Below are 26,570 nucleotides of genomic sequence, written 5' to 3'. Positions count from 1 at the left end.
AAATAAAAGGAGCTATTTTAAAATTCAAATTGTATCTCTCCCTAACTGTATCCAATTTTCTTCTTCTTGATGAACAAAAATGAAAATTAATACAGATGGATTACATTTGGGGATTTCAGAATCCAATGATCACTTAGCTTAAGATATTAGGAATTTAGAAAAACAAAACGTGTTATAATCAAGCCTCTGGATTAATCTGTTTATTTATTTTTTTTTTTTGCGGTACACGGGCTTCTCACTGTTGTGGCCTCTCCCGTTGCGGCGCACAGGCTCCGGACGCGCAGGCTCAGCGGCCATGGCTCACGGGCGCAGCCGCTCTGCGGCGTGTGGGATCCTCCCAGACTGGGGCACGAACCCGTGTCCCCTGCATCGGCAGGCGGACTCTCAACCACTTGCGCCACCAGGGAAGCCCTAATCTGTTTATTTATGTGGGCATGCTGTAAGAACCAACTGTTCAATATGTTCAACTCTTTGTTCAAGAAAGATGAAATTAAAATGCTATTTTTTACTTTTAAGATTGAATATGTAACAATATTACAAAAGCGAAAAAAAATTTTAACAAGTATTGGAAAAGGAAACATACAAAGAAAAATTAGTGAAAGATGAAAAGTACAATGCAAAAAAAAAAAAAAAAAAGAGCAAACAAGAGGGAGAGAGAGAAATTGGGGTGAAAGCCCAGCTTATTCAGTGGAAAAGAAAAGGAGGCAGGAGCATGATATGGCTGCCACGAAGTGATGGTTCCAGCTCCCAGGGGAAGGTCAGGTGAGATTCCCCATGAATCTCTATGACATGACAGATGCTTGCTTAAGTGGCACGCTGGAGCAAAGGCAAAGACAATGAAGTTCAAAGACTTGGATTCAGATCTTGACTCAAGTTTAGCTGTGTGCTCTTACCAAGTTAATTAACCGCCTGTACCATCATTAAAATGGAACTAAAAAGACGCACCTGGCAGAGCTGATTTTAAGAATAAATGTAATGAGCTTCCATCCTTATAAAACTCCTAGTAAATAAACAGGCTCTCAACAAAGGTTAATTCCAATTTCCTACTTCCTGCATTCTGTAAAACTGCTTTTCTATGTTGGGTTTCTGAACCAAATATTAAGATTTCTTGTGGTAAGAATGCAGGTAATATATGTTTACCCCTAACTCTGTCGACCACCCTCTAAATTATGAACTAGGTGATGCCTAAGCAATAATTAATTGATGTGCAACCCAGGTACAATTACATTAAGCCTGCAGGTGGAAGGATGGCTGGGAGCTCTGCTTTAACAGGTTAACCGCTGAAGTTACAACTAAGGTTTCTCCAAGGCTGTCTGTCTAGATAGTGAGAACACTAACCATTTGTTAGGTTGATAGTAAAATTCTAATAGGCAATATTTTTTCTTGCTAATGGGAGGTGTAAAAAAAAAAAAAGAACCTTTACTCACACCATTTTTTCTATGCCTGCTAGCTAACTTAGGCAGTCATTCTCAAGAACGCCTCATTTATTCATTCACCCATTCATTTGTTCATTCGTCCACTGTGTAATAGGAACTAAGGAAGCTGTGTACATGAAGAATAAAGCCAGTGCTTTGCTTTCAAAGCGTCCTGGAAGGAGACAGATGCATCAACAAGTAACTACAACCCAGTGTGGCAGCTGGTCTAAGAGAGGTGTGCACAGCGAGTGTGCAGGACTTCGGGAGGAAGACTGAGAGAAGAGGACAAAAGACAGACAGGCTGTTCACCCGAGAGGAGGACGCACAAAGGGAAGAAGCGGGCTTATCTGGACGGGAGTAAGCGATCCCACGTGACCGCAGGACAGAGAGGAAGGTGGTGGTGACAGTGGAAAGGCTTGCTGCCGCTCTCTGCTGCTGCAGCTGGAAGTCACGGGGGCGGAGGCGGCTGGTTGACAGAGGTGTCACCAGTCGTGCTCAGAAGGGGACGCTGGCAGCAGCAAAGGTGACTGTGTGGTGGCCCTTCCTGAGCCCTGGATTATGACCCCCCTCTGAATTCTTACATGACCTCTTATTCCTACAATTTATGGGGGCACTTAATAACACTCAGGCATGTTGTTAATTCCTTTTGCACGCGCTCTGAGTTTGTCCTCTGTGCTCGACTGTAAAACTTCACGAGTGGAGAAGTGTCTGTGCATTATCTCCCTCAGAGACCTGCACAGATTTTAACAATGTCTGTCACCGTTCACTTGCTATTAGGCACTTGCAGTGTACACATGAAAAGGAATTTGACTTCTTGGAAAAATCTAGAGGCTCTTTGTGAGGAAGCACTAGAACTGTAATATGACAGGTAAACAGCAAGAGGCAAACAAAGCTTCCACTGGGGTCTCCTAAACCTGGATGTGAAGGAGAATGGAGCCTGACAGATGGGTAGACACGTTGGGGTAGATTTCAAGCTCTGTTGGACCGAAGACTGAAAACCTAAGAAAGAACTCATCTGTGGGTAAGCCACTTTGAATAAAAACAAGAAATACCTGAATTTACAAAAGGCTTTATCTTCCCAAAGGATCCATTAAGTAGCAGAACACCCAATTATATACTTAGAACTTAAGATACTTTCTGTGGGACTTCACTGAGTTCAAAAGGCTTTCATATCTGGTCTCATCTGAGCCTTACAACTTTGTGATTCTTTGGGGATATTGTTATGCTAAACAGAAGATGAGAAAACTGAGGCCCAGAGAAATAAATGACTTTTTAACAAACACAGAGAGCTGAAGAAAAATCCAGGCCTTCTGCCTTCCATGAGTCAGATGCTGAGATGCTCTTTTTCCTGAACCACACTGTTTTCTTCCGCTAGTACCACCAACGCCATCCTCAATGGGGGTGTTACCATGTGCCAGTACTGGGACACTAGATTTATTCTATATAACATCTCTATGAAATGAGAACCACTTACAGCCATAGTATAAAAGAAAAAACAGAGGATAGAGAAGTGAATGATCTTGCTCAAGGCCTTACAGTTTTCAGGTGACAGAGGTAGGACTCTAACTCAGGTCTGAGACCTGACACTAAAGCTTTAATGATTAGATAATATTGCTTCTCTGCTCTCTCAGGCTTTTTCAGAAATGAAGCTTAATCACAGAATAATACTACGTTCAAAGTAAAATACCTGGTGGGCAATACTCCCTTATATTTTCCCACACTGCTAAATAGTATATATACTTTTGTTAACACCTCATAAACAAAAGTCTCCCGAACCCCAATCATTGTGAAAAATATCACAAATCACATCAGAAAGGATGATTTGGGCTTCCATATCACTGACTCCACCCATGTTCCGTGAAAGGGGGTGAAGTTGAACAGGATCCCCAGAACCCAGGGCAGCGAGGTTGCCCACTGCTAACCTATGCACATTTTCCATGGCGGCCACTTCGGCCAGCGCAGCGAGGCTGAAGAACGCAGACACGGCTGGCATCTCCGGGGTGCTGCTCCGCGTCTCCGTGGCCTCTCGGTTGTGTGAGCATTCGTCATTGCAGCCTGTCTCGGTCACCTTAGCAAGACTCCTCTGCAGTTGTTCCTTTGGTTTGTCATCTAACGAAAGGGAAATAAATTCATCACGAGAGGGATCGCTCTATCCTCCCCAGAGAAGGGACACAGAGAAGACTCAGTGTCAGGCAATGTGAAATGAGCTAATAGGCTTTACTATTCACTCCTGTCATCCACCGAATATTAAGACTTTTACAGAATCTCTTCTTCCATGGGAATAAAACTCTTTTATTAAGCTCAACTGCAACCACGGGAAGCACCATGCCCTGAAGCTGAGCGGAGGAGCTGTGTTTTATCCAAGAAAAAAGAATAGGTCAATCTTAGAGAAAGAGGGAAAAATGGACCGTGGCCAAAATAAAACCCAGGGGACTTCTGCAGAGGGGCCAGTGGATGCTGTAAAATGGCCCTTAAAAACTCAACTGACCAAACATTCCTGATGAAGCCACAGCATGCCCTACTATGCACCTTGGGCATTCAGTATGCTGTGTTACCAACACTTAGGATGGCCTAAACTAATCCCAATGAGATTTATCAGTTCCAATGAGACCCTAAACTGTTATTTTTGTTCTGAAGACCTACTGAAAGGAAGCAAAGGGCCCTCTGGTATTTATGAAGAGGTGGCTGAAATGTTATGCCAATACATTTGTTGGAAATAAGTACACTTTATACAGCCATTAGAGAGGAAGAGGAGTAATCTTTACCATGGTTTTTATAATAAAACATTTTAACAACAGAAAGTAATTGATAAAGGCTGTAAATGTCATATAGTAGAACATGAAGTGCTATGTGCTTTTCTACATAAAAGGGAATATTTTCTAAAATCGTTCACTCTTCCTACAAGCAAAAATGAGGCTATAACCATTTATACAATGTGAAAATCCCAGAGCAGAATCCAGAGTGGAAAGGGAAGGAGAGAGGAGCCTGCTGGACTAAATATCATGAAAACTAGATTCTAGTCCTCATCCTACTTAGTGGTTCGATGTGTTATGAAACAAAATTCCACCTCTTTTGAGTTTCACTTCGTATATGACAGTAAAATTGGGGGTCTTTAATATACTTTAAGGTTTAACAATCTACATACGCAAAACACAAGTGCACAAAATTCACTAAATGACTTCTATCTCAGCATACAATAAGTCTACCAACTAGATTAACCTAAATCAGTTGTTTATAAATATTCTCAAAAAGCATTCATTTAAACATTTTTTCTTGCTATTTATAGAAGTCATTATGGACCCTTGACCTTTTTCTGGAAACTGGGTTAGGGTAAGGGGAGGGGAACACCTCCTTCAGGGCTGATAGAATGAGATGCTGGAGGCACTGAAAGGTAGAAAGGCAGTAGCTAAGCCCACTAATGCTTAGTTGGTGTACCACCCCTAGATATGAGGGGGGGATGCTCAGTGTCACTCGCTTAAGCCGGGCCCCTCAGGCAATTCCACAGAGGCCACCAGGAACAGTAAACAGACCACAGGCCAAGACTGAAATGGAGAAATTCACTGTAAGTTAATATTTGGTTAAGGATTAGCCCAGAGAATCAAGAAATCCAGAAGCATTCTCAGGCTCCCTTAGTGGTCTGAATCAACTGTATAGGAACTGCTGGAGGCTTTCTTTCTCAGCTTTCTTAATTCATTGGTTTAAACACCTGATGATCTGGCTTGTAATGACTTAAAAAGTGAGCCAGGGGAGCAGCTGGGTCCGTGAGCCATGGCCGCTGAGCCTGTGCGTCCGGAGCCTGTGCTCCGCAACGGGAGAGGCCACAACAGTGAGAGGCCTGCGTACCCCCCAACCAAAAAAAAAAAAAAAAAAAAAAAAAAAGTGAGCCAGGGACAAAGACTCATCCAGTATTTTTAAAAGTCTCGGATCTTTGGGAATTTACTTAGGACTGTTTTTGTGCATGCTGAGAAAGAGAAGGTAGCTGACAGTCCTAAAAACTACCTTTCCTTCCTAGGAATTCCGGATATGCTCTTGGGAAAAGAGCTATGGTTTTAAAACATGGACTAAAACATGTATGCTTAGAACGCTGTAGGAAACCAGTTCTCAAGGAGATCCAGAGAGAGAAAATGTTACTGTGACCAGACTGACAGACAGACCCATTTTTCAGTGAGGACCCACAGTTGGATTATAGTCATTTTCTGGCCACTGTGGCCCTGATGGTCACCTGCTTGCTCTGGTCATCTCTGTCTAAGGCTTCCTTGTCTTACCCAAAGTACCTCCTGCTGGTGATACCCGGCCATCTGCTGTCCTGACAAGGTGTGTGATCTTGGTTTTCCTTGCTTTTCTCTTTTGACTGCCCACCAAGGGTTCTTGCGCTGTTGTTGGCTCTGGAGTGTTGGGAATGGATGGGGCATTTTTAACCTTATAAGCAGGCTCCGTGGTGTTTTTGTCTTCTGAAAATATGGCTGAAAAAGACAAACCATATAACGTTACCCACAAAAATACAAGGCACCAACGTTGCTCTGGGAAGGAAACATTTCTAAATGTCTGACTTATCTGAACAAGAACTTACATTTAGAGTTTTCAGAGTATTGATGGAAAAAAGAAATACTGACTATAATTTGAAACAAATATTTCTTTAAATATGTGCTTTGATAAATTAAGTACAGAGGGATAGGATGCCCTCTCTATCTTTTAATAGAATACTTAACTAAGAGGCCATTGGAGTAACATTTTCTAAGTGTTTGGATCTTGCAGGTTGGTGGGGAGGACAGTGTATGCAAACCTGAATAAACTGTGTCCCAATAGACCACAATTTCTACATGTGGTCAGGGTCCCTATCTGAGATCCTTTTGACCAGCTAGTCTGGAGAGGATGATAAAAAAAGTTTCTCTTCTTCTGAGGATACTGAGATTAAGTACGTGCTTCTTAAATTTAAGTTATCATTGGGACACTTGCTTTCAACCTCCAGGTTGGACTGATGAGAAAAGAAACTTTCTTTTATGCACACTGAGTACTCAGTAAGGACCTGGCAAACACTGGTGAAGCCAGCACCTATGGAAACTCTCTCTCATCGGCTGAATTCTAGGACCAGGTGAATGTGCTTTAGGGAGATAATTTCATAAAGTACCATACGTCAGCAGCACACCCCGAAAGGTTAGTTTTATGTACTCTAATTTTAACTGTAACACCAGCAAATCATTTAATAGCACACACTTGTACCCTATTAGTCACTGTGTCAAGAGTAAGGAACACACTTGCCACCAAAGACTTTGCTTCCAGTTCAAACGGGCTGGGAATGCTGTGTCTCTTCTTACTCATTTCCTTAGGAGTTCATCTCTCCCCCTCCCCCCTTAATTTAAATTAAGACAAGAATATGCAGATGTGAGTACAACAAGCATTTAGGAGTATATATTTGTAGTCATTTCCTCATTGGGACTGTTTTTATTCCAGTGACCTAAGGGCTTTGGGGCAGGAGAAAGAGGCATCTTTCCATTTTTTAACTATCCAATCTCTTAAGACAGGCATAGAAATTGTTTTTGATAAAGAAAAGGGGGAGTGTGGTTCAGCAAATCACACTGTCATGTTTGTTTGACATGACAAACTCTGTGCAAACTGAACCTGGAGGATACCAGGTGGTGCTCATAAGAAGGTGGATACGAAGGTAGACACTGGAAATAAGACAATACATGTAAAGTAGGAAGACAAAAAAAGCTAAAATAAAAGGAACAGAGCAAGAACAATTCAGGGTGTGAAAAAATGCACTTATTGGTATAAACACTTACATAGGTTTCATTTAAAAATTTTAATATAGCTCCCTAATGGGTTTAGGTACATCCTTGAGAAAGGAGGCTATAAATTAGTAACATCTTTGCCCTCAAGCACTTGATTCCAGGCTTCCTATTCCAAAACAAGTGGGAAGTAATTTCAATTACATCAAGAGAAAGGATGTAAAGCAGAAATCATACCATGATTTGTGGTGTGGCCTTACCATATTATTGCATAATAGATGGCTGTGTGTGGACAGGCTTAAGATAATAGTTACTTAAAAAAAACCCAAAAACTATTTGGCAATGCTCCCAAACACCTTTTTTCAAGCAAGAAATCAAAAATTAGGAAAAAGGCTCCTTTCAAGTTGTAGGTCTATACCCAGGTGAAACAGTCTTAATTATTTATACTTTGATAGTTAACATAGGCCAGTGGTAGTACATATGCATGAAAAAAAATTTTTTTTACACTTAAACTTCAATAAAAGCTACCAGCAAAGTGAAAAGATAATTTGGTTAGAAACACTCCAAAGGAGTTTCATGACTCTGCATTAGCCCTGAAGTTCAAAGCCTCCTATACAAAGAGGCCAAAGTCTAAGTTTACAGCAACCTCTACTGGATATTCACAAGCTTCAACATTCTAGTTTCTTATCCAGGCCTATCAGTTGTCCCTTCTGATTACAGGGGGAAACTTGTGATCTCTCCAGTATGATCACTGAATCACAGATGAATCTTCCAGAAAAAGCAAGAACCTCTTCCCAGAAAAATCCAGAACTTGTGGAGATAAGGGTACAGCAGGATTCCAAATGTATTACATTCAAATTACTGCTTATGGAAAGAAAAGCCAAGGAGGTCAAAGAAAAGGCATAGACACCAGAAAAGGGCTAAGAGGGCTGGGAAAGATGACCAGGTTTCTACAAGACCAGGGATAATGGAAATAACATAGTCAGAGAGAGACCTAGGTTCTACTCTTGACTTTTTAATTTACTAACTGTGGGACCAGGGGTCTCAGTTTCTTCATGTACAGAAGGAAGCTGGACTAGATTAGCTCTAAAGGAGCCATCCAGCCCTAAAATTCTTTTCATTTTGCCACACAGCCTAGAGTCAGTGTCCTGGCCAGTGTTTTCTACAGCCAGCTTCAGAGTCTCAAGGCTGTGGAAGAGTATTCCCTTCACTAGGCCTGTTAGGTTTTTGTTTTTGGTGAGCCATCAGATGTTTTAATTTCTTTTCAGGGGTTACTCATTTTCCTATGTGTTCCAGATGAATTGATAAAAACGCAATACGAAGCCAAGGGGATGGATGCAAACGGACTGCAAATGGAAGGTGAATCAGGCCTTAAGGCAGACTGAGACTAGGGGAAGCTCAGAAACCAGCAGACAAGGAGCCAGGGGGTCAAAGGCAGGGCGGCCAATGGATACAAGTGATCCTCGAGTCCCAGAGGTCTGGAGGCTGGGAGATACTGAGTGAATCAGGCTGCAGACCAAGCGAAAGAGGCCAAAAAGGAGAATGCACTGGAAGTTCTCATAAACCACTGGAAAGGAGGCAATGCAACCCTCTTCTATATGTTGTCTTCCCTAAACCTACTGTCAGATCAGGAAGTAACCACAGGGCCTATAGATCATCCACATTTGAGAAACGCGCGTAATGTGGTCTTGCTGGAGTTAGGAAGAGAAGGTTAGAGTGAGTCTACCCCACGCTTTGACCCATGGGTGACCCCTAGAACACCCTGTCTTTCTGGCGGCCTAGACCGATGACAGTCTTCAGGGTCAGTGCTCAGGGAGAACCCTCTCCTAGGAGAGAAGAATTGGGGAAGGCAGGTAAGGCTAAGTCAAAGAAGTACAGTTGACCCTTGAACAACACAAGTTTGAACTGTGTGGCTCCACTTATAAGTGGATTTTTTTAAAGAAATACATACCATGGTACTACACAATCCACAATTGGTTAAATCTGCAGATGCAGACCTCTGATATGGAGGGCCTGGAGGGCCAGCTGTAAAGTTAGACATGAATTTTTGACCAAGGGGGTGAAGGGGGAGGGTGTACCCTTAACCCTCACTTTGTTCAAGGGTCAACTATAATTGTCTGGGACAGAACAGCAGATCTGAGTCCAGCAACATTAGCAAAGAGAAACTTCTTTTATCATCCTCTCCAGACTAGCTTGTCAAAAGGGTCTCAGATAGGGACCCTAACCATATGTAGAAATTGTGGTCTATTGGGACACAATTTATTCAGATTTGCATCCACTGTCCTCCCCATCAACCTGCAAGATCCAAACGAAGGCTTAGTGGTGCAAAAAATTAATAAACAGAAACCTCAATTAAATAGAGTCAGGAGACCAGAAGGGGGAGCTCTCATGCCCTGTGATGACAGCAGAGCCCAACAGAAAAACAAAGACTCCTCTCTTCTTTCCTGGCAAGGACTCAGCCAATGAAAAGCCATGGACTTGATTTACCACAGCCTTACCTACTTCTTTCCTGCCTATAAAATTCTCCTTCCCTTGACGTGTGAGGACTTGCATACCAGGGTTGTACACCTCAAATTTATATTCTCTGCTGATCCAACATAAACCCATCTTTGCTGGAGAAATAACTGGCAGTCTATTAGTTTCAGGCCAACAGGGGTGAGGGACAGGAAATGAAAAAAACTCAGAGAGGGAAAGAGCCCAAAGCTGTATACCAAGACAGCAAGGCAGCTCCTTTTTGCCCTCCCTGCCAAACTAATGGAAATGTGAGAAAAGAAAGGTTTTGTCCTCTAAAAACAAAGCAGTCATTTCTCTTTGGGCTTGTAATTGAACACACAAACCTACCCAAGCACCACCAAACAAGTCCACAGGGCTTCCACAATCATCACAACATACTTGGAGCATATCATGTGAGGGTGATCATGTGAGCTGATTCCTGGAGCAACATTAGGAATGTGGCAATCAGAGACTATCTTGTTTTCCAAACTCTGCTCCCAAAATGTAGAGTAAGTTTTTTGGGAAAGCAACACTGTGCTTGTACTATACTCCAGGAGGCCACTAAAGTGCTCCAGAGTCATGAATTCACATGCCAACTACAGGAGTCAAACTTGCACTGAAATGATTATAGCCAAGTCTGGAATCTCATTGCCATGGGTTAGTCTCCCATGAGCTGAAAATGCAGTTAACTGCTGAATGGAACACAGGAATCAAATGAATGAGCCTTACCTAAGATCCTGGGGACCTTGCTGAAATTATAAAGCAACTATTTTGAACTCAGGAAAAGAGATCAAGTTAGCCTGAGTGTGTGGATCATATTTCAAAATCTAACTAGAAAACCAGATTTTTCTCCCCTGTAATTAGATTTATGTATTGCAAAGAAACTAATCTTTTAGAGATACCTGGTTTGAGGGTTAGGTTTGTTTTTATTTTCTTGTAAGACAGCATTTATAATTTCAACAAATGAGGGCTATCCAGAAACACCTGAAAAATCAAAACTGCAGTGGCCAGTGTACTTTAGTGTTGGTTTCTTCCCTTCCTGCTTACATTGGTCAGGCTTCAATTCCTTATCATGTATTTGGGGCTGATAAGGTCTCCTTAAATTGACTGGAGCTGCTGTTACGATTAGTTTTCACAAAAAGTATATGTGAAAGCCCTCTGGAAACATAAAGCAATATAGTAATCATCACCATCATTATTACTACAATTAGAAACCTCTACCTTAAGCATGAACATATGACACCATAAGTTGGTGGAAAGATAAACACAGTGGCAGAGGGAGGTCATTTTGGTTTATCTGAAAACTTTAACTCTAGCCTATAGGCAATCTTTTTTTTATGATCTGCAAAAATTTCAAGAAGTGGTTTAGCGATTTTGAATTTTAAAAGCATGGGGAGAATGCTTAAAATAGATTATAAGCATAGCATTTAAACCTCAGATGTGATTACTAAACACCTGGAAATTTCTAATATCTTGGGGGAAAAAAATTCAAAGCCAATTACACTCAGGGTGGTGTAAAGAAAGGATAGTGAACTTTTTTTTTTTTTTTTTTTTTTTTGCGGTACGTGGGCCTCTCACTGTTGTGGTCTCTCCCATTGCGGAGCACAGGCTCCAGATGCGCAGGCTCAGCGGCCATGGCTCACGGGCCTAGATGCTCCACGGCATGTGGGATCTTCCCGGACCGGGGAACGAACCCGTGTCCCGGGCATTGGCAGGCGGACTCTCAACCACTGCGCCACCAGGGAAGCCCTGGATAGTGAACTTTAAGTCATCCACTTTAACAGAAGCCAGGAATGGCTAACAGCTGTGAAGCCTCAGTTGAGTCAATATTTCATTTATAGACATCAGCTCTAAACAACTCCTGCCTAACCCTTGCCCAGGATAGCCTACACATGCTAACTGTCCTGATTATGGTTTCATTTTTCTGCCCTTATATATTTATAATATCCAAGGTAAAGTTTTAATAAGCAATGATACGGACATAGGTGAGAAAGAGGATGGAGTAAAGGGCCTAGATAATTCACAAAGCACATAGTCACCGCCTGAACAAGTAAATGTAGGGGATGTTATAAAAATAAATAACAAAAAAAAGTCACTTTAAGTTACTGGTTAACTTCCAACCCTCAAACTGATTCCTTTCTTTCTGGCCATGTAAAATGAATTTGATTCTACACTAAAGGACATGCAATTTTCAGTGCATGTTCTCCACAGTTTTGTTCCATATACATTAATAGTAAATATAATTAAAAAACATCAACAGGGGCTTCCCTGGTGGCGCAGTGGTTGAGAGTCCGCCTGCCGATGCAGGGGACACGGGCTCGTGCCCCGGTCCGGGAAGATCCCACATGCCGCGGAGCAGCTAGGCCCGTGAGCCATGGCCACTGAGCCTGCGCGTCCGGAGCCGGTGCTCCGCAACGGGAGAGGCCACAACGGTGAGAGGCCCACATACCACAAAAAAAAAAAAAAAAAAATCAACAATAATAAATATTTCCAACTAAATAAACCCTTCGGACTGCCTAGAAGACTCAAAATTGATTTGCTTTTCTGCCCTCCAAAGGACAGAAAATTAGGGCTTCAGAATATGGTATTTTTAGTATCACACCACCCCCTCAAGATATCACAGTAATAAAATCATCAGGTGTTAGAAGGGAAATGAAATGTATAGATCATGTATTACTATGCCTTCTCATTCACTCCACCCCTAAGCACACATATCTTACAACAGAGTACAAATGTGGACAGTGAATCCTAATAAGGTTAAATGGTCTGTCCTATTGAAAACTGCTAATTAGTGGCAGATCTGAGACTAGCACCCAGGTCCCCTAATTCCTACTTACTTCACTCTTGATACCACCCTGGCACATGCTATGATACCTCCTTTTATATGAAGTAGGGTTTTCATTGTTTAAAACCAAAATATTTAGAACAGTACCATTTTAAGAAAAGAGTAACACTGTCTTAAACGCCTCTTTTAGATTCCTCTGATAGTTCATCAGTGCCTTACATTTATTTTTAAAATACACAAGTGTGAATGTATGTCAATTTGGGGATGTTAGGATTTAACGCTGAGAGCAGCACAACAATTCATATTTTGTTTTGCCAGCAAAGTGCAGAAATGATACTCCATAGAGGTTGTAAATGTGAAGTAACAAGCCAGAAAAGGATGTACTGCTGGCATTTTCTATAAAAGCAAAACGACACAAAAGCAGACATGCAGCTCATGTGAACTGTGCCTACCAAACAACAGAAGTTCAGGTTTATAATGAACTCAAATTTGAATATTTTTCACAAACATCTTTAAAACATGAGTATTTTTTTATAAATGACTTAGGCCACATGTGCATCTTAATTTTTTTCTCCTTTTAACAAAGAAATGAGAGTACATTTGGAAATCAAGAGAATGGACTCGTTCATCAAGTTCCCCATAAGTAAATCAAACGATGATTACTACGGTCCCTTCTAGTTTTCAAATGAAGTGACTCCTCATTAAGCACTACAAAAATGTTCAGCTCTTCTAAAATATCTAAACGGAAAAGAGAGCATCAGTGGGAAGAATGGAAGGATGGCTCCTTACCACCACGAAATCAGCATTCACCTAAGGGTTCAATATTTAAGAATTAAAGTCACAAATAAATACGACGGTGGGAAATTTTGAAATAAAATCTGTACCTATAACATCATACCAGTCAACATGGGACTTTTCTTTGGCTACCATAAGCCTCAGGGACATTCCACTTGATCACAGTTAGGGGAAGTGGGAGGTGGGCTAGGAAGGAAGTTCAGGTCAGGAACCATGTCTGCAGGGCACCCACGTCCAGCAAACCGGGAGAGCCCCGTGCTGCCCTATCTGACTCCCCATGAGCACCCGCCTGCAACGTGAGCTGCAATACTGAATATTTTCAGTTATGAAAACCTCTAATTTCTGGTTATTGTGGTTCAAAGCTTACAAATCCCCCTTTCACAAATTAAACTCCACAGGACACACAGCCTGACCCTTAGTAGGATCAAAAATCTATCAGTTTTGATTTGAAAATTAAAAATAACCCAATTATGAACACTCAGGTCTAATGCCGTTAGTTAAACCTATATAAATTATGCCAGTTTAAACCTACAAAACTTATGCCATTTCCAGCACAGACTACCTGAAATGATACAATGAATGTTGCTTCTTTTACCTTCTGTAGGGTGAATGGCATCCAAGAAGAGTTGCTTGTTTGACCATTTATCCCCACTTCCTAAAAAAACAACAACAGAAAAGGAAAGTGAAACTCTACCCCTAGTATAGACACATACACTATAAAAATAAGACAATACACAAAACCACTTCAATAAAAAGCATTATCACACAAATGAAGCAGAATTTTACTTCAACTATTTAAGTCTCAAAACTGCATTTGCCAACTAAAATAATTAGGCCATATAGGAAATGCATTAAAAGTAAACAAATTTGCCTTTTTAAAAATATGTTGTTGGATAATTTCTATGACTTTAATCAAGATAACCTGAAGATTGGTTAAAAGGTAAGGATAAAAGCTGACATTTTACCTAAAGAGTGATCTTTCTCCACTGGAAGCAGAGAATAAATATTAACATACAAAACAAAACTAAGAGGCTAAAGTGGAGGTGAAAATAAAACCCAAATTAAGTAAAAGGTTACACACAGGAACACAGAGGCACATATGTCTACACATGGAAGACAGCTGCATTTAAAGCCTCATTCCAGAAACACGAAAGGCTCCACATCTGGCCATGCAAGTAGGATGCAAATGGGCATCAGGCTCATGGCAGTCACGACACTAACATGCAGAAGATGCTAGAGAAAGCCTGACTTCCAGGACACATGGCTATACTGAACCAGATGGGATTTATCTTCTGTGTGAAAGAAGAATAGGAGCCTGACCTGTGAGAAGAGACAAATCTTCAGAGGAGCCCTGAAGAGGTTCAAGGGCCTATCCAGATCATAACAACGAGACAGATGCTCAGAGTAAAGGGAGGGTAGAGTGCGTATATTTCTAGTGCCCTCTGGAAATAACAGTTATGTGACTGAAGGAGGTGGGAAGAGTCTGACAAAGTATATAAATAGAAAAAATGAAGAGAGATAGGTTACGATGTAGGAGTGGAATCCTCCTGGACAAGAATCCTCAAGTGTCAGAGAACGTATAGCAACTTTGGGACTTTCATACGAATATGAAACTGGTAAGATTTCAGGAGGCAGGAAAATGTGGTCCTGCTATGAAGGCTGCCAAACATGAAAATAACAAGCATAGTCAAAGAAAATAAGTGGAGAAGAGCTCAAGAAGACTAAATTAGAAAATGCACCAAATACAAATAAAAAGAAGCAAGTTTAGGATTCATATGGAACTCTGAAAATAGAGACAAACATGGGATTTCAGTAGGAATCCAAGTGAAGAAGATCTCTCTTTGCAATTAGCTGCAGAATCTAGAAACAATGAATGTGCCTGCGTCAGGAGCGGATGACGTTGAAGCAAGCAGAGGGGAGGTAGAGGCAAAGGCAGTGCAGTGAAGCATCACTCAAAGATGAATTCACAATGGACGTGGCCAAGAAATCTTAATGGAGGATGGAAGGCACCAATACCTTTTTCCGGAACATTAGGCTTCTCCTTTTTGTGCTTATATTTGCTGACAATTTTGTGGAATAAGTTCTTTTTCTGAGACTGGAAAGGACCTACAGACAATATTAATATAAATATATTTAAAATTCACAATGTTTCATAAAAAAATACTGTGTTTCTAAACAATTACACCCTCCCCCAGCTTGTGGAATAAGCAAACGGATTCACAAGAAATGTCATCTTGCATCTTTTCTCATCTAACTTGTGCTTAGCGCCCTTCCCTAGACTTACTAAAAAACCAGTGAGATTTTCCTTAGAAATATATTGGACAGAAGCCTCCATTAGGGCTGGGACTCCCTCAGCAGAAACTGCAGATTTACTGACTAGAGACAGACCACACCAGTAACAGCAGAGTAGGTGTAGTCTGTAATAAAAGATTTTACTTTAGATTCCTAAATACCATGAAGGAAAGGATGGCACTGGCATTTCATCTCTCCTAAGAAACTGATTTTCACAAGGACAGCAGTTTGAAGACAACTTTCAGGTTGGCCCGACAGCTTTCTAGCCTATTCTGAGGATACTCTAGGAGGAAAAAAAGTGATTTAAAAATAGAAAAATATTTGCCAAAACTTTTTTTGGAGGGTGGCGGGGGGTAGGGGAGTGGGGAGAAGTCTCAGACTGTATCTTAGTTTTTTCACATAAAGAAAAGAGAATTGGGATTTTTCAGTCACCCACCAGAAATGCCAACAACAGCACTGACCTCCAAAAAGCAGGTTGCTTTTTACACTTTGCTGATATTCCTATGTGAAACTGACATTTTCCATAACTTCTGTTTCCTCATGTGTAAATGGATATAACAATAATGCCCAAGTCACAGGGCTGAAGGGAGAATTTAAAAATTAGAAGCTCTAGGGCTTCCCTGCTGGCACAGTGGTTGAGAGTCCGCCTGCCGATGCAGGGGACACGGGTTCGTGCCCCGGTCTGGAAGGATCCCACATGCGGCAGAGCGGCTGTGCCCGTGAGCCATGGCCGCTGAGCCTGCGCGTCCGGAGCCTGTGCTCCGCGACGGGAGAGGCCACAGTGGTGAGAGGCCCACATACCCAAAAAAAAAAAAAAAAAAAAAAAAAAAAGAAGCTCTATAAGCTTCTATATGCCCTGCCTTCCTGCCAGAGGCAAACTATCTGTGCTCCTATCTAAAGTATACAATAAAATGGTTTTTATATTCACAAATATTTGCAGCCACCATCAATTTTAGAACATTTTTACCACCTCAAAAATAAATCCCATATTCTTTAGCTATCACCCCTCCCGATATCTGTATTCTCCCTATCCCAGACTGCCCTGGCTAGAACCTCCACTATAATGTTGGATAGAAATGGTGAGAGTGAACACCCTTGTCTTTATTCCCTATCTTAGGGGGAAAGCAACCAATCTTTCACCATTAAGCATAATGCTAGTTGTGAGGTTTCTTTTTTTTTTTTTGGTGTCTTTTATCAGGTTTAATAAGTTCCCTTTTATTTCTGAGTTTGTTGGGTGTGAATCATGAAAAGGTGTTGAATTTTGTCAAATGCTTTTTCTACATTTTCTACATCTATTGAGATGATCCTGTGGATTTTTCTTTGTTGTTGTTTTACTGATATGGTAAATTACATCAACTGATTTTTGGATGTTAAACCAACCCTGCATTCCTGGGGTAGAATACCAATTGGTCACAGTATATAATTCTTCCTACATCAATTCAGTTTGTTAGTATTTTGTTAAGGATTTCTGTGTCCGTATCTGTTAGAGATAGTGGTCTGTAATTTTTCTTTTTTGTGATGTGTTTGTCTAGTTTTGACATTAGTATAATACTGGCCTCACAGAATGAGTTGGGAAGTGTTCCCTCCTCTTCCAATGTTATGGACAAGCCTGTGAAAAACTGGTATTAATTCTTTAAGTGTTTGGAAGAATTCAGTGGTGAAGCCATCTGGGTCTGGTACTTTTTCGATTACTAAATTCAATCTTCACACTAGCTATAGGTCTATTCAGATTGTCTACTTCTTCTTAAGTCAGTTTTGGTAGTTTGTGTCTTTCTAGTAATTGTCTGTTTCATGTAGGTTATCTAATTTACCGGCATATAACTGTTCATAGTATTCCTTTATGATCCTTTCCAGTTTTGTAAGGTCGGCAATAATGGCCCCTATTTCATTTCTGATTCTAATGATTTGAGTCTTCTTTTTTCCTTGGTCAGTCTAGCTAAACATTTTTATCAAATTTGTTGTTCTTTTCAAAGAATTAGCTTTTGGTTTTAATGACTTTCTCTATTGTTTTCCTATTCTTTAATTAATTTCATTTCATTAATCTCCTCTCTGAATCTTTATTATTTCTTTCCTTCTACTTCCTTTAGTTTGTTCTTCTAACAGTGTCTCAAGATAGGTTATGTTATGGATTTGAGATCTTTCTTCTTTCTTAATATATGCATTTACACCTATAAATTCCCCTCTAAGCAATGCTCTGGCTGTATCCTACAAATTTTAGTATGCTGTGTTTTCATTTTATTCATCTCAAAGTATTTTCATATTTCCCTATTGATTTCTTCTTTGACTTACTGGTTATTTAGAGTGTGTTGCTTAATTTCCACATATTTTTGAGTTTTCTACATTTTTTCCTGCTGTTCATTTTTAATTTCATTCCACTGTGGTCAGAAAACATAATTTGAATTATTTCAATCCTTTTAAATTTACTGGTTTGTTAAAAGTCCCAGCATACTGTGTATTCTGGAGACTGTTCCATGTCCACCTGAGAAAAATGTATATGATGCTATTGTTGGGTGGAGCGTTCTATATATATCTGTTAGGTCTAGCTGTTGTATAATGTTCAAGTCTTCTCCTTCTTTGTTGATATTTGGCCTTCTTGTTCTATCAAAACTATTCTTTTTTCCATATCATTGCTCACCTTCTGATACATTATATACTTTTCTTATTGTTTAGGCTTGTTTATTCCTGGTAGTCCCACTAAAATGTAACCTCCTTGGCAGCAGTGTTCTTTGTTTTCATTCACAGATATATTCTACATGCCTAGAGTGGTGCTTAACACATGACTGATTCTCAACAATACTGTTGCATGCCCAAATAAATAAAGCTCTTAAAACACTGATGGCATCAATAAAGAGCTCAAGAAATGACAGTTTTTGCTATTATTACTGATAACATAAAGGTGTACAAGTGTTTTTTGATGACTACACCAAGTTATCCTTCTAAATAACCAATAGCAAATACTTCTGAATTGGGTGGTGGTGATCTGAAATGGAAACAGAAAACACTTCTTATTTGTTTGTTTTGGGGGGTGGGGGGAGAGTGAGCAAAAAGGGAAAGAAAATAAATTTAACAAATACAAAGAAAATATATCATGTATACAATCTACACTAATATTATAGGTATTCTCTATAGTCCATTTGCAATTACTCATATGTATTTTATACAATCCAGGAAACTGCAGGCCAGTGCACATGAATGACAGATACATGGGTGATCACAGAAAACAGAAGAAGAAAGCAGAAAAACAACTTTGAGACTTCTCAGGACCATAAGGATCCTAGTGATTTACCCATAGGAAAATAATTTAATAATAATAAGCTATTGCCTCACAGGGAGAATGATTTCTGTGTTCATCACTGTGTATGAGGACAATGGGATAAGGAAGTGGTTCACAGAAGCAAACTGATTTGATGTATGGAATGGGTTAAGAAAGAAGAATAGAATACATATTTTCAGACCAAACCATACTCAGACAAATCTAAAAAGTATAATTTAAGGACAAAACTAAATATAGAGCTTGCCAATTTTAACGTAAAAAAAGAACATCCAGGGTGGTTTAGTACATAGAAGAGCTCCTGTAAACTTATATTTTTAAAACTCCTTGCTGCTAGCCATCCCCAAACTATAACTATAAAACCAATCTAAGCAAATGACAAGTTCAGATAAAAAAGAAAGTGACAAACTTGAAGGAGTAATAGATAAGATATGATGGTATTCACTGAAAAGCAGTAATTTTAGAGTCAAGAAGTGAACAATTTGATTCCTGCCCACCAGTATGGTACATATGTTTGGTATTTTGTTCAAGGAAAATAAAGTCAAAGTTTGTAATAAATAGCACATATACTACTATTTTTTCCGTAGTTAATTATTCAATTGACATAGAAATGTCCATGGAGGGAAAAGGTAGAAAGTCAAAAGCAGAGAAAAGAGTTTTAGAAGGAATCATTCAGAAAGCAAAGAACTGGCAACTGTCTTTCACTAAAACACCGTCTCACGTTTCCATGTCATCTCATCTCCTCGTCTTCCTACCAAATTTCTTGAAAGACTGTATCAGCTTCCACTTCCTTATGACAAAATCACCTGTTGCTGGCATATAAACTAGCTTAGGACTCCACTTACATTTTTGGGCTGGATGACCTATGTTTTGAAGGTATCAATCTCTTTGGCACCCCAACTTCACAGCTGGGTAGAAAATAGCAGAGACAAACCACAATCTGAGAGGGTAAGAGGGGTGCCATAGAGACATTAACAATAACTTTTCCAAAACATTAATGTTGTTCATGGTTTGCTGAAAAATGGACATGTTTCGGCTGAGAAGTGTAGTGACATAGGAGCCATTTCAGTATCAGCATGGTATGAAAACTTTTCAAGGTCAGCAAGTAAGGTGAATTAAGTGAACCTTGCTCTGGAGAACTATTATAGGAAACAAGTGTTTGGCATAACTAGAATGGTGGTGGCTTAATGTCCAGTTTCTATAGTTTCATGTTTTTAAGCTATAAAAAGGGATGAAGGTTTATTCTAAGACTAGGCTGTCATTTCTGTAATGAACACATAAGTGATGAATGACCAGCGTATCAACAAATTCCTTTGCAATAATTTATAGCAGAGCTTCCCTGGTGGCCTAGTGGTGAAGAATCTGCCTGCCAATGCAGAGGACACGGGTTCGAGCTCTGGTCCGGGAAGATTCCACATGCCGGGGAGCAACTAAGCCCATGTGCCACAACTACTGAGCCTGCGCTCTAGAGCCCGTGCTCCGCAGCAAGAGAAGCCACCGCAATGAGAAGGCCGTGCACCGCAACGAAGAGTAGCCCCTGTTCACTGCAACTAGAGAAAGCCCACGCGCAGCAACAAAGACCCAACGCAGTCCAAAATAAATAAATAAATAAATAAAATTTATTTAAAAAAATAATTTATACCAAAGTGCTCCCAGCTGCTGGGCACATGAATCTGTGGACTGGAGTATGTTCAAGTAAACCAGCCACAATCAAGTTAGGATTCACTGAGGGGAAGGGGCCACCTTAGTGCGCTAGACAATACATGCCTTGTTTAAAAAAAAAACCTCAGGATTATACTAGGTATACCTTTTATACAAGCAAATGTGCTGTCACCACGTTCAAGAAAATGTCTGGTGGCAGTGAAGACTCTCAAACAGTTACACGGCGAAAAACAGAGTTCTGCCCAACCTGGAAGCTATCACTTCCTGATAGGAAAGGATGGCCTGGCTTTCATCACATTTCAGCTCTTGAGCACAGAAAGTATCCTCAGGTTGGCTCAAACCCAAACAGGGGATTCCTGTCCTCAATCTTTTATTTTGTAAACCTGCTTCTTTTATCCCACTGTGATTTTTTAAAATCTCAAATCCTTAACCATCTGAAATTTCAATCTTGCAGTGTAAGTGTGAATTGGAAAAAAAATGAGAAAGACCAACAGTATGTTTGTTAATGGGCTAAAAAACAATGTGAAAAGATAAAGAGATAAGGGAGGAGAAACTAAGTCAAGGGTCAAGCTCAGGCATAATTTAAACACTCTAAATTGAACTCAATTAACTTTTTCTCCATGACCCTACTTTGCTTGAAAATTACTATTTTACAGAGCCCTCCGGCTTCTGACACTTTTGTAAAAAGTGCTTCATACATTAAGAGTAAATAAACACTTAAAATAATGTGTCAAAACAAACCTCTTAAGAAGTTACAATTACATTTAGATTTATAATTCAAAGCTTTCATTTGAATATATATAAGTAACTGTGGGAGAGAAACCAGAAAACACTATAGGAATGGGCTGCTTCAGCTGACCTGCACTGTGAGTTAGATGGATTATAATTTCCTGGATAATTTGTTCTTAGAAGCAAAGGGAAATTCTACTCCTAAATCATCTATATACTAAGCCTACTATAATGTAGTCTGAGCCTCGTTGGAGGAAGGTGACAATTATTTTCATCCCTTTTTATTGTAAAGTTTCTGACGAGACCTATTACATAGACATAGGGATAGGGCAGAGATAGTGGAGGGGACAATGGAAAAGGGGAAGACTACTTAGAAATACAAATATAAATAAGAAGACCACTGGAAAAACAGAATTGTAAGCCCAAGCAGGTGCTATGATTTTGAGATATGTAACTATATAAATGCATACATAATCATTTTCCTCTAGAAATTACATTTCATAAAAATTCTATACATATAACCTGGAGGAGCTAAAAAAGTACCTAGTATAAGGCAGGGAAAAAATGTAATAAGTGTTGAATAACAAATATAGGAGAAAATAAAATACAGACAAATGGCAAACTGTTGGAGAAAAAATGGGGTTTCCTATGAACACTCGCTCCTTTACTAAAGAACTAATGATCTCACTCACAATGTTTGCTTTGAACGATTCATTATGTAAAGATGCAAAGGGTCTAGACTCTAAGAAAACAATCTGCTCTATCCTCTAAAGATCAGGCAATTACAGCACAGCTGGCATGATAATTTCATTAATAACTTGTAGGATAGTACACTGGCGCTGCTAATGCCAAATTACAATCAGCCACAAATACTATTTCTTTAGTTTGCTAAATAGAGAATATATTATTTAATTTCTGCTTTATTTTAATCGCATTTTGCTCCACAAGTCGGAATGCAGAGCAAAATCTAAAGCCTTGACAGACCTCCTACCTATGTAATTACTGATATACTGTATAAGAACCAGGGACTTTGTGGCTTGAGAGGCACAGTGGAAGAGTTAAGGTGATATTGTATAAAGTATAATCCAAAACTCCAAAAAGCTACTTCATAGCAAAAGAAATACTGTTAATCTCAGTTGGGAGAGGAAAAACATATAACAGACAACCAAGACCCAAGAGAAGGTCTCGTGAAAATACATTCTAACTTCAGGGTTTTATAGCTTTACAAAGATAAATCTATTGTTACTGTCCCTCAAGGATAATTCAGCCAACTTCAGAGCTCTAAAATGAATGTCTCCAACTGCATGGAGTGGAGGAAGAGAATACATCCTGCACAGCAATCAGTTAAGTTCCATTTTATTAGCTTGTCAGGTATTTATCAGCAACTTTAAATCCAAGAATTATGGGGCTGATGATACCTGGCATCTTTGGGCCCATGGACTACTTTACCTATTCCTAAATATCTCTAGGGCACAAGGACTGTCATTTCACTTGGCAAAATCTATTGCAGTGCTCAGCTACCTACCTGTCAACAAGCTGCTTTATTTCTTTCCTACCTATCTTGGGAGATCTCAGAACAACCCTATTTTATTTTCCCATATGAGCAGACTTGGTGATGCAATGTTTCTTTTTTAGTTCTTTATGCACTAGACTTGTTTTTATTAACCACAGCAGAAATCCAAGCTAATTCTAAAATCACTTTTACATTCTTCCCTGCCTTTAATCATGAAGGGAGAATATTTTTCAACCTTTCAGATTCATCCTGAGATAGAGGTCTCCTCAGTTGTTTCAATTCCAGTGTACAATGGGTGTTTTAGGTCTTGAGGGAAAAAGGTTCAGGTTTCTTCAGAAATAATTTTTCCCTAGATATATATACCTTATATACTTCCCCAAATCCATGAAATTATATACCCTCATTAACATTTATCTTTGATCATTATCCATGATTGCTAGATTTGGGCAAGATTTATGTAAAGATATATGTCATCATTTATCCATCTATCCAACTAAAATACACACACTCAAAAGAATTAATCTGATTTGCCATAAAGCAAGCAACAGGTAGCCTCTTTCACAGGGTAATTATGAGAAATCTATCAAATCCTGCTCAGAATTTGATCCTGGAAACAACAAAACCTTGGCCACACTAGTTCTTCATCTCTCCATTCACTACCCTTATAGGAGAGCTACCAAATGAAGTCTTTCACATCTGTATGGAAAACTAGAGGTATATTTGCCCATCAACCTTTAGAGCTAAAGTAAAACCAGAAGACGAGTTTCTCACTGGGAGCAATACTGTCATTTAGGGTAGGACAATTCTTCATTGTACTTGAATGTCCTGAGTGGGTGTGGATGTTTAGAACCCCAGCCCCTGCCCCACAAATGTAACGGTGGTCCCAGGTGTTGAGACCACTGAAAAGGCACCCCCCACTCTTTAAAACCCCTCTAGGGACTACAGTCCTGCCCCTAATGAGTGCTGAGATCCACCCAAGTCACACTGAGAATTTAAAAAGCTTCCTTGATATACACAGAGGAGAATCTGATATTCTCGAAAACACAGCATTTTTCTAAATTTAACGAAACCAATACAAATTATATTGCCGGAGTATTACAGGGATTTTTATTTTCATTTGATTCACACTGCCAGTAAAGAATAGAGTCTCCCTATTAGGTGAATGGAAGGATTTCACTGCCCCAGAGTCCAACCTGTTGCAGACAGACAGGGAACAGAAGAATTAGGCTCAGCCAGCAGTTTCTGCTCAAGAGAAGCTCAACATTCCCAATCTGAATTCTGGAGAGCAGGAGGTCGAAGACCATGTATAACACTTTCAAAAGAGCTACACACTTATGGGCAAATGTATGAGGCTGAGATGCCAAAGGACAAGGGCTGAAGAGACTTAGGAAGGAAAGAAGAGGGAGAGAAGTAAGGCAGGAACCAAGATAATCTTGGAAAGAAACCTGAAATTCCAACTCACTGCTCCAACTGTAAACCCAGTTACATTATCTAAAGGGAGCTGCAGACGCTGAGAAGAGGCTTCAGTTAGATTCTGACCACACTGCAGGAAAGTACAGCACACATCTAACCTTTGCTGGTTTTAGTCGGTTCTGAGGACATATTTCCAGTCTTCTTCTTTTTTCTTGGGACAGGTACACATTTCCGGTCAAATGTAACAGGACTATACTGAGGGAGGCTGTTGAATTTCTTTTCAAATTCTTCATCCAGCTTTGCTGAGCTAATAAAAGAGGGGAGGGGATAGAATCAATCAGCACATGATGTAAATATTTAAACAGAAAATGATCTAAGATATATTTTAAGATATTCCATTTGAAAATGGGGTCCCTAAGAATTAGGGCATTATTAATAAATTCTGTGCAAGGACAAAAAACATCTTTTCAGAAATGTTTGAGAGTTACCAACACAATCTTCTTCATAAACTCACACAACAGGTTATTATCTTAGAAAAGTAGAAACATTATATAAAAATAGCAGAATATTTTTAAGTGGAGAATTCGCTGTTCTTTCCATTGGCATGGGAATTTTTCATTAAGTTCAATACAAAGCATATTCCAGCCAGACAAGTTTCTCATTCTAAAGATTCTTGTGTGTGTGTGTATGCAAGCTTACTGATAGTATGGTATATTGGTAATTTTGTAAGCTTAATTTAAAAAAATTGTTGACTAGTACGTGATTAAAATATACACACACAAAGAAAATGCAAAACAAATATTCTGAATATTAGAAAAAATTTCTGGGCAGTTGACCAGGATGAGGACAAGACACTCAATGAGAAAAGTAAAGCCAGTTTTCAAAGAACACAACTGGCAGAGAGGCAACATTGCTTTAACGCAAATCACAAATGACTTCATAAATGCCACCAGCAAGCCACCAGCAAAGTTGGGAAATCCTCGGGTTGCTTTTGACTGTCTCTAAGTCCCCCTCACAGCAATGGCAGTATGCCTGCTGGATCCTAGGCTAGCTGCTGGCTTTCATTTATAGTGAGACTTATTAGCTAAGATGCAACCCAAACAGATGGGAGAACTGCTGTGCTTGGTAGATGGAAAATGGAAAGCGTACTGAGAAGAGAGCAGCTTTGAGTACCAACTTACAAGAAGTTAACGTGTTAGGCCGCTACCTGAGGGATGTCCTTGAGGTGTGTCCACTTAAGACTATTCTCAGTTTTGGAGCAATGTACAGGAATTGGGAGCAGAGATAAGACAGTCAGATGACCATCAGAATGGCCAGCTGAAAAAGGCCACTACTAAGTTCTAACAAAGCAGTGAAGGGTGGTGGGTGGCAGTGATGTTCCTCCCTTAATAAAACTGTCTTTTCTCATTTCAGTTAATAAATATTTATACTAATGGAAAATCAGATACTATCTGATACTAATCAGATGCTGTCAGAAAGCTATCTATAAGTCGTAAATTTTTCAGATACTCTGGATAACCAAAAGAAAAATACGAAAATGCAAGCTGTAACTCCTTAGGTCCCTTCTTTTTTCAACTAGAATAATTACCTATGTTTTTCGTGGAGAAGTCTATAAAAGTAGAACTGCCAATATTGAGTGAATTTTCCTTGGCTATAGCTAACTAAACAGGTAGCACATTTTCTGCGATAAAAAGGTTTAAAATACTCATTTAGAAATCTCAGAGAAGACTGACAGGATCTGGCATTTTTCACTGCTCATGAACTACATTGGCATGTTCCAAACAAAGCAAACCCAGATAGTCTGATTCTGATAGGCCAATATTTAAAGAAGGGAGAGGAGGAAAGATCAGAGTTTTATCACCGATTTAGCCTGTAGAAAACAACACTACCAGTTAAATACATGTGGCTTCCTTAGAAATGATTAAAACAAACAAAAACACCCCACACCCCAATCTCTTTTCAGGAACAGATTTTCAAAAGATTGTTTCACTCTTCTTGTTCCTCAAAGAAGACTGGTAAAAATATCTCTCTCATAGCTTCAGCAGTTTTGAATGGAAGCACCAGAGAACTTTCTGCTGGGGAGCCTTCATGCCTGCTTAATTCCCCTGGCCTTCATACTGTCTGCAACAAGACCTGCTTCTTTCTCAGTTTGTAGACCCACAGGGCACTGGTAGTTCCAGGAAATATAGAGCACTGGTCCTGATGCTCGATTGTCACTTTTTAAGAAAATCGTGCAAATACTTTTGTATTTGACAATGACAAATGTGAGGATTTTCATGTCATTCTTTAAGCATAATGTCAGCAAAACTAATCGAACTACTTTGGACTTTTAAAAACATTAGAAACAAAATATATAAAATTATAAATATATCATCTCGATATAAATAATATTGAGGAATCATCGTCACACGAAATAATTTCCACCCTCCCACTGTATGATGAGGACCTTAAGATTAACCAGACCTTAAAGCAC

At 39.7% G+C, this 26,570-nt stretch overlaps 1 protein-coding gene across 11 annotated transcripts in view; it reads right to left on the bottom strand.

The window, feature by feature from the left end:
* BBX (BBX high mobility group box domain containing) overlaps positions 1 to 26,570 on the bottom strand; it is a 290,971-nt gene that overhangs the window by 6,895 nt on the left and 257,506 nt on the right. For 9 of the 11 annotated variants that reach the window (XM_081235754.1, XM_081235757.1, XM_081235761.1 and 6 more), the window contains 5 exons: positions 24,256 to 24,404; positions 15,234 to 15,323; positions 13,813 to 13,872; positions 5,681 to 5,878; positions 3,338 to 3,524 (listed from right to left, as the gene is read on the bottom strand). In XM_081235754.1, coding sequence (XP_081091880.1) covers positions 3,338 to 3,524; positions 5,681 to 5,878; positions 13,813 to 13,872; positions 15,234 to 15,323; positions 24,256 to 24,404 — 684 coding nt within the window. The remainder of the gene's footprint in view (positions 1 to 3,337; positions 3,525 to 5,680; positions 5,879 to 13,812; positions 13,873 to 15,233; positions 15,324 to 24,255; positions 24,405 to 26,570) is intronic. The other 2 variants (XM_081235758.1, XM_081235759.1) reach the window with 2 other exon arrangements.

This window comes from Mesoplodon bidens (genome assembly GCF_964165515.1).
Source record: "Mesoplodon bidens genome assembly, chromosome: 5".
In the NCBI taxonomy this organism is placed as follows: domain Eukaryota; kingdom Metazoa; phylum Chordata; class Mammalia; order Artiodactyla; family Ziphiidae; genus Mesoplodon; species Mesoplodon bidens.
This window is presented reverse-complemented; position numbering and strand designations above follow the sequence as displayed.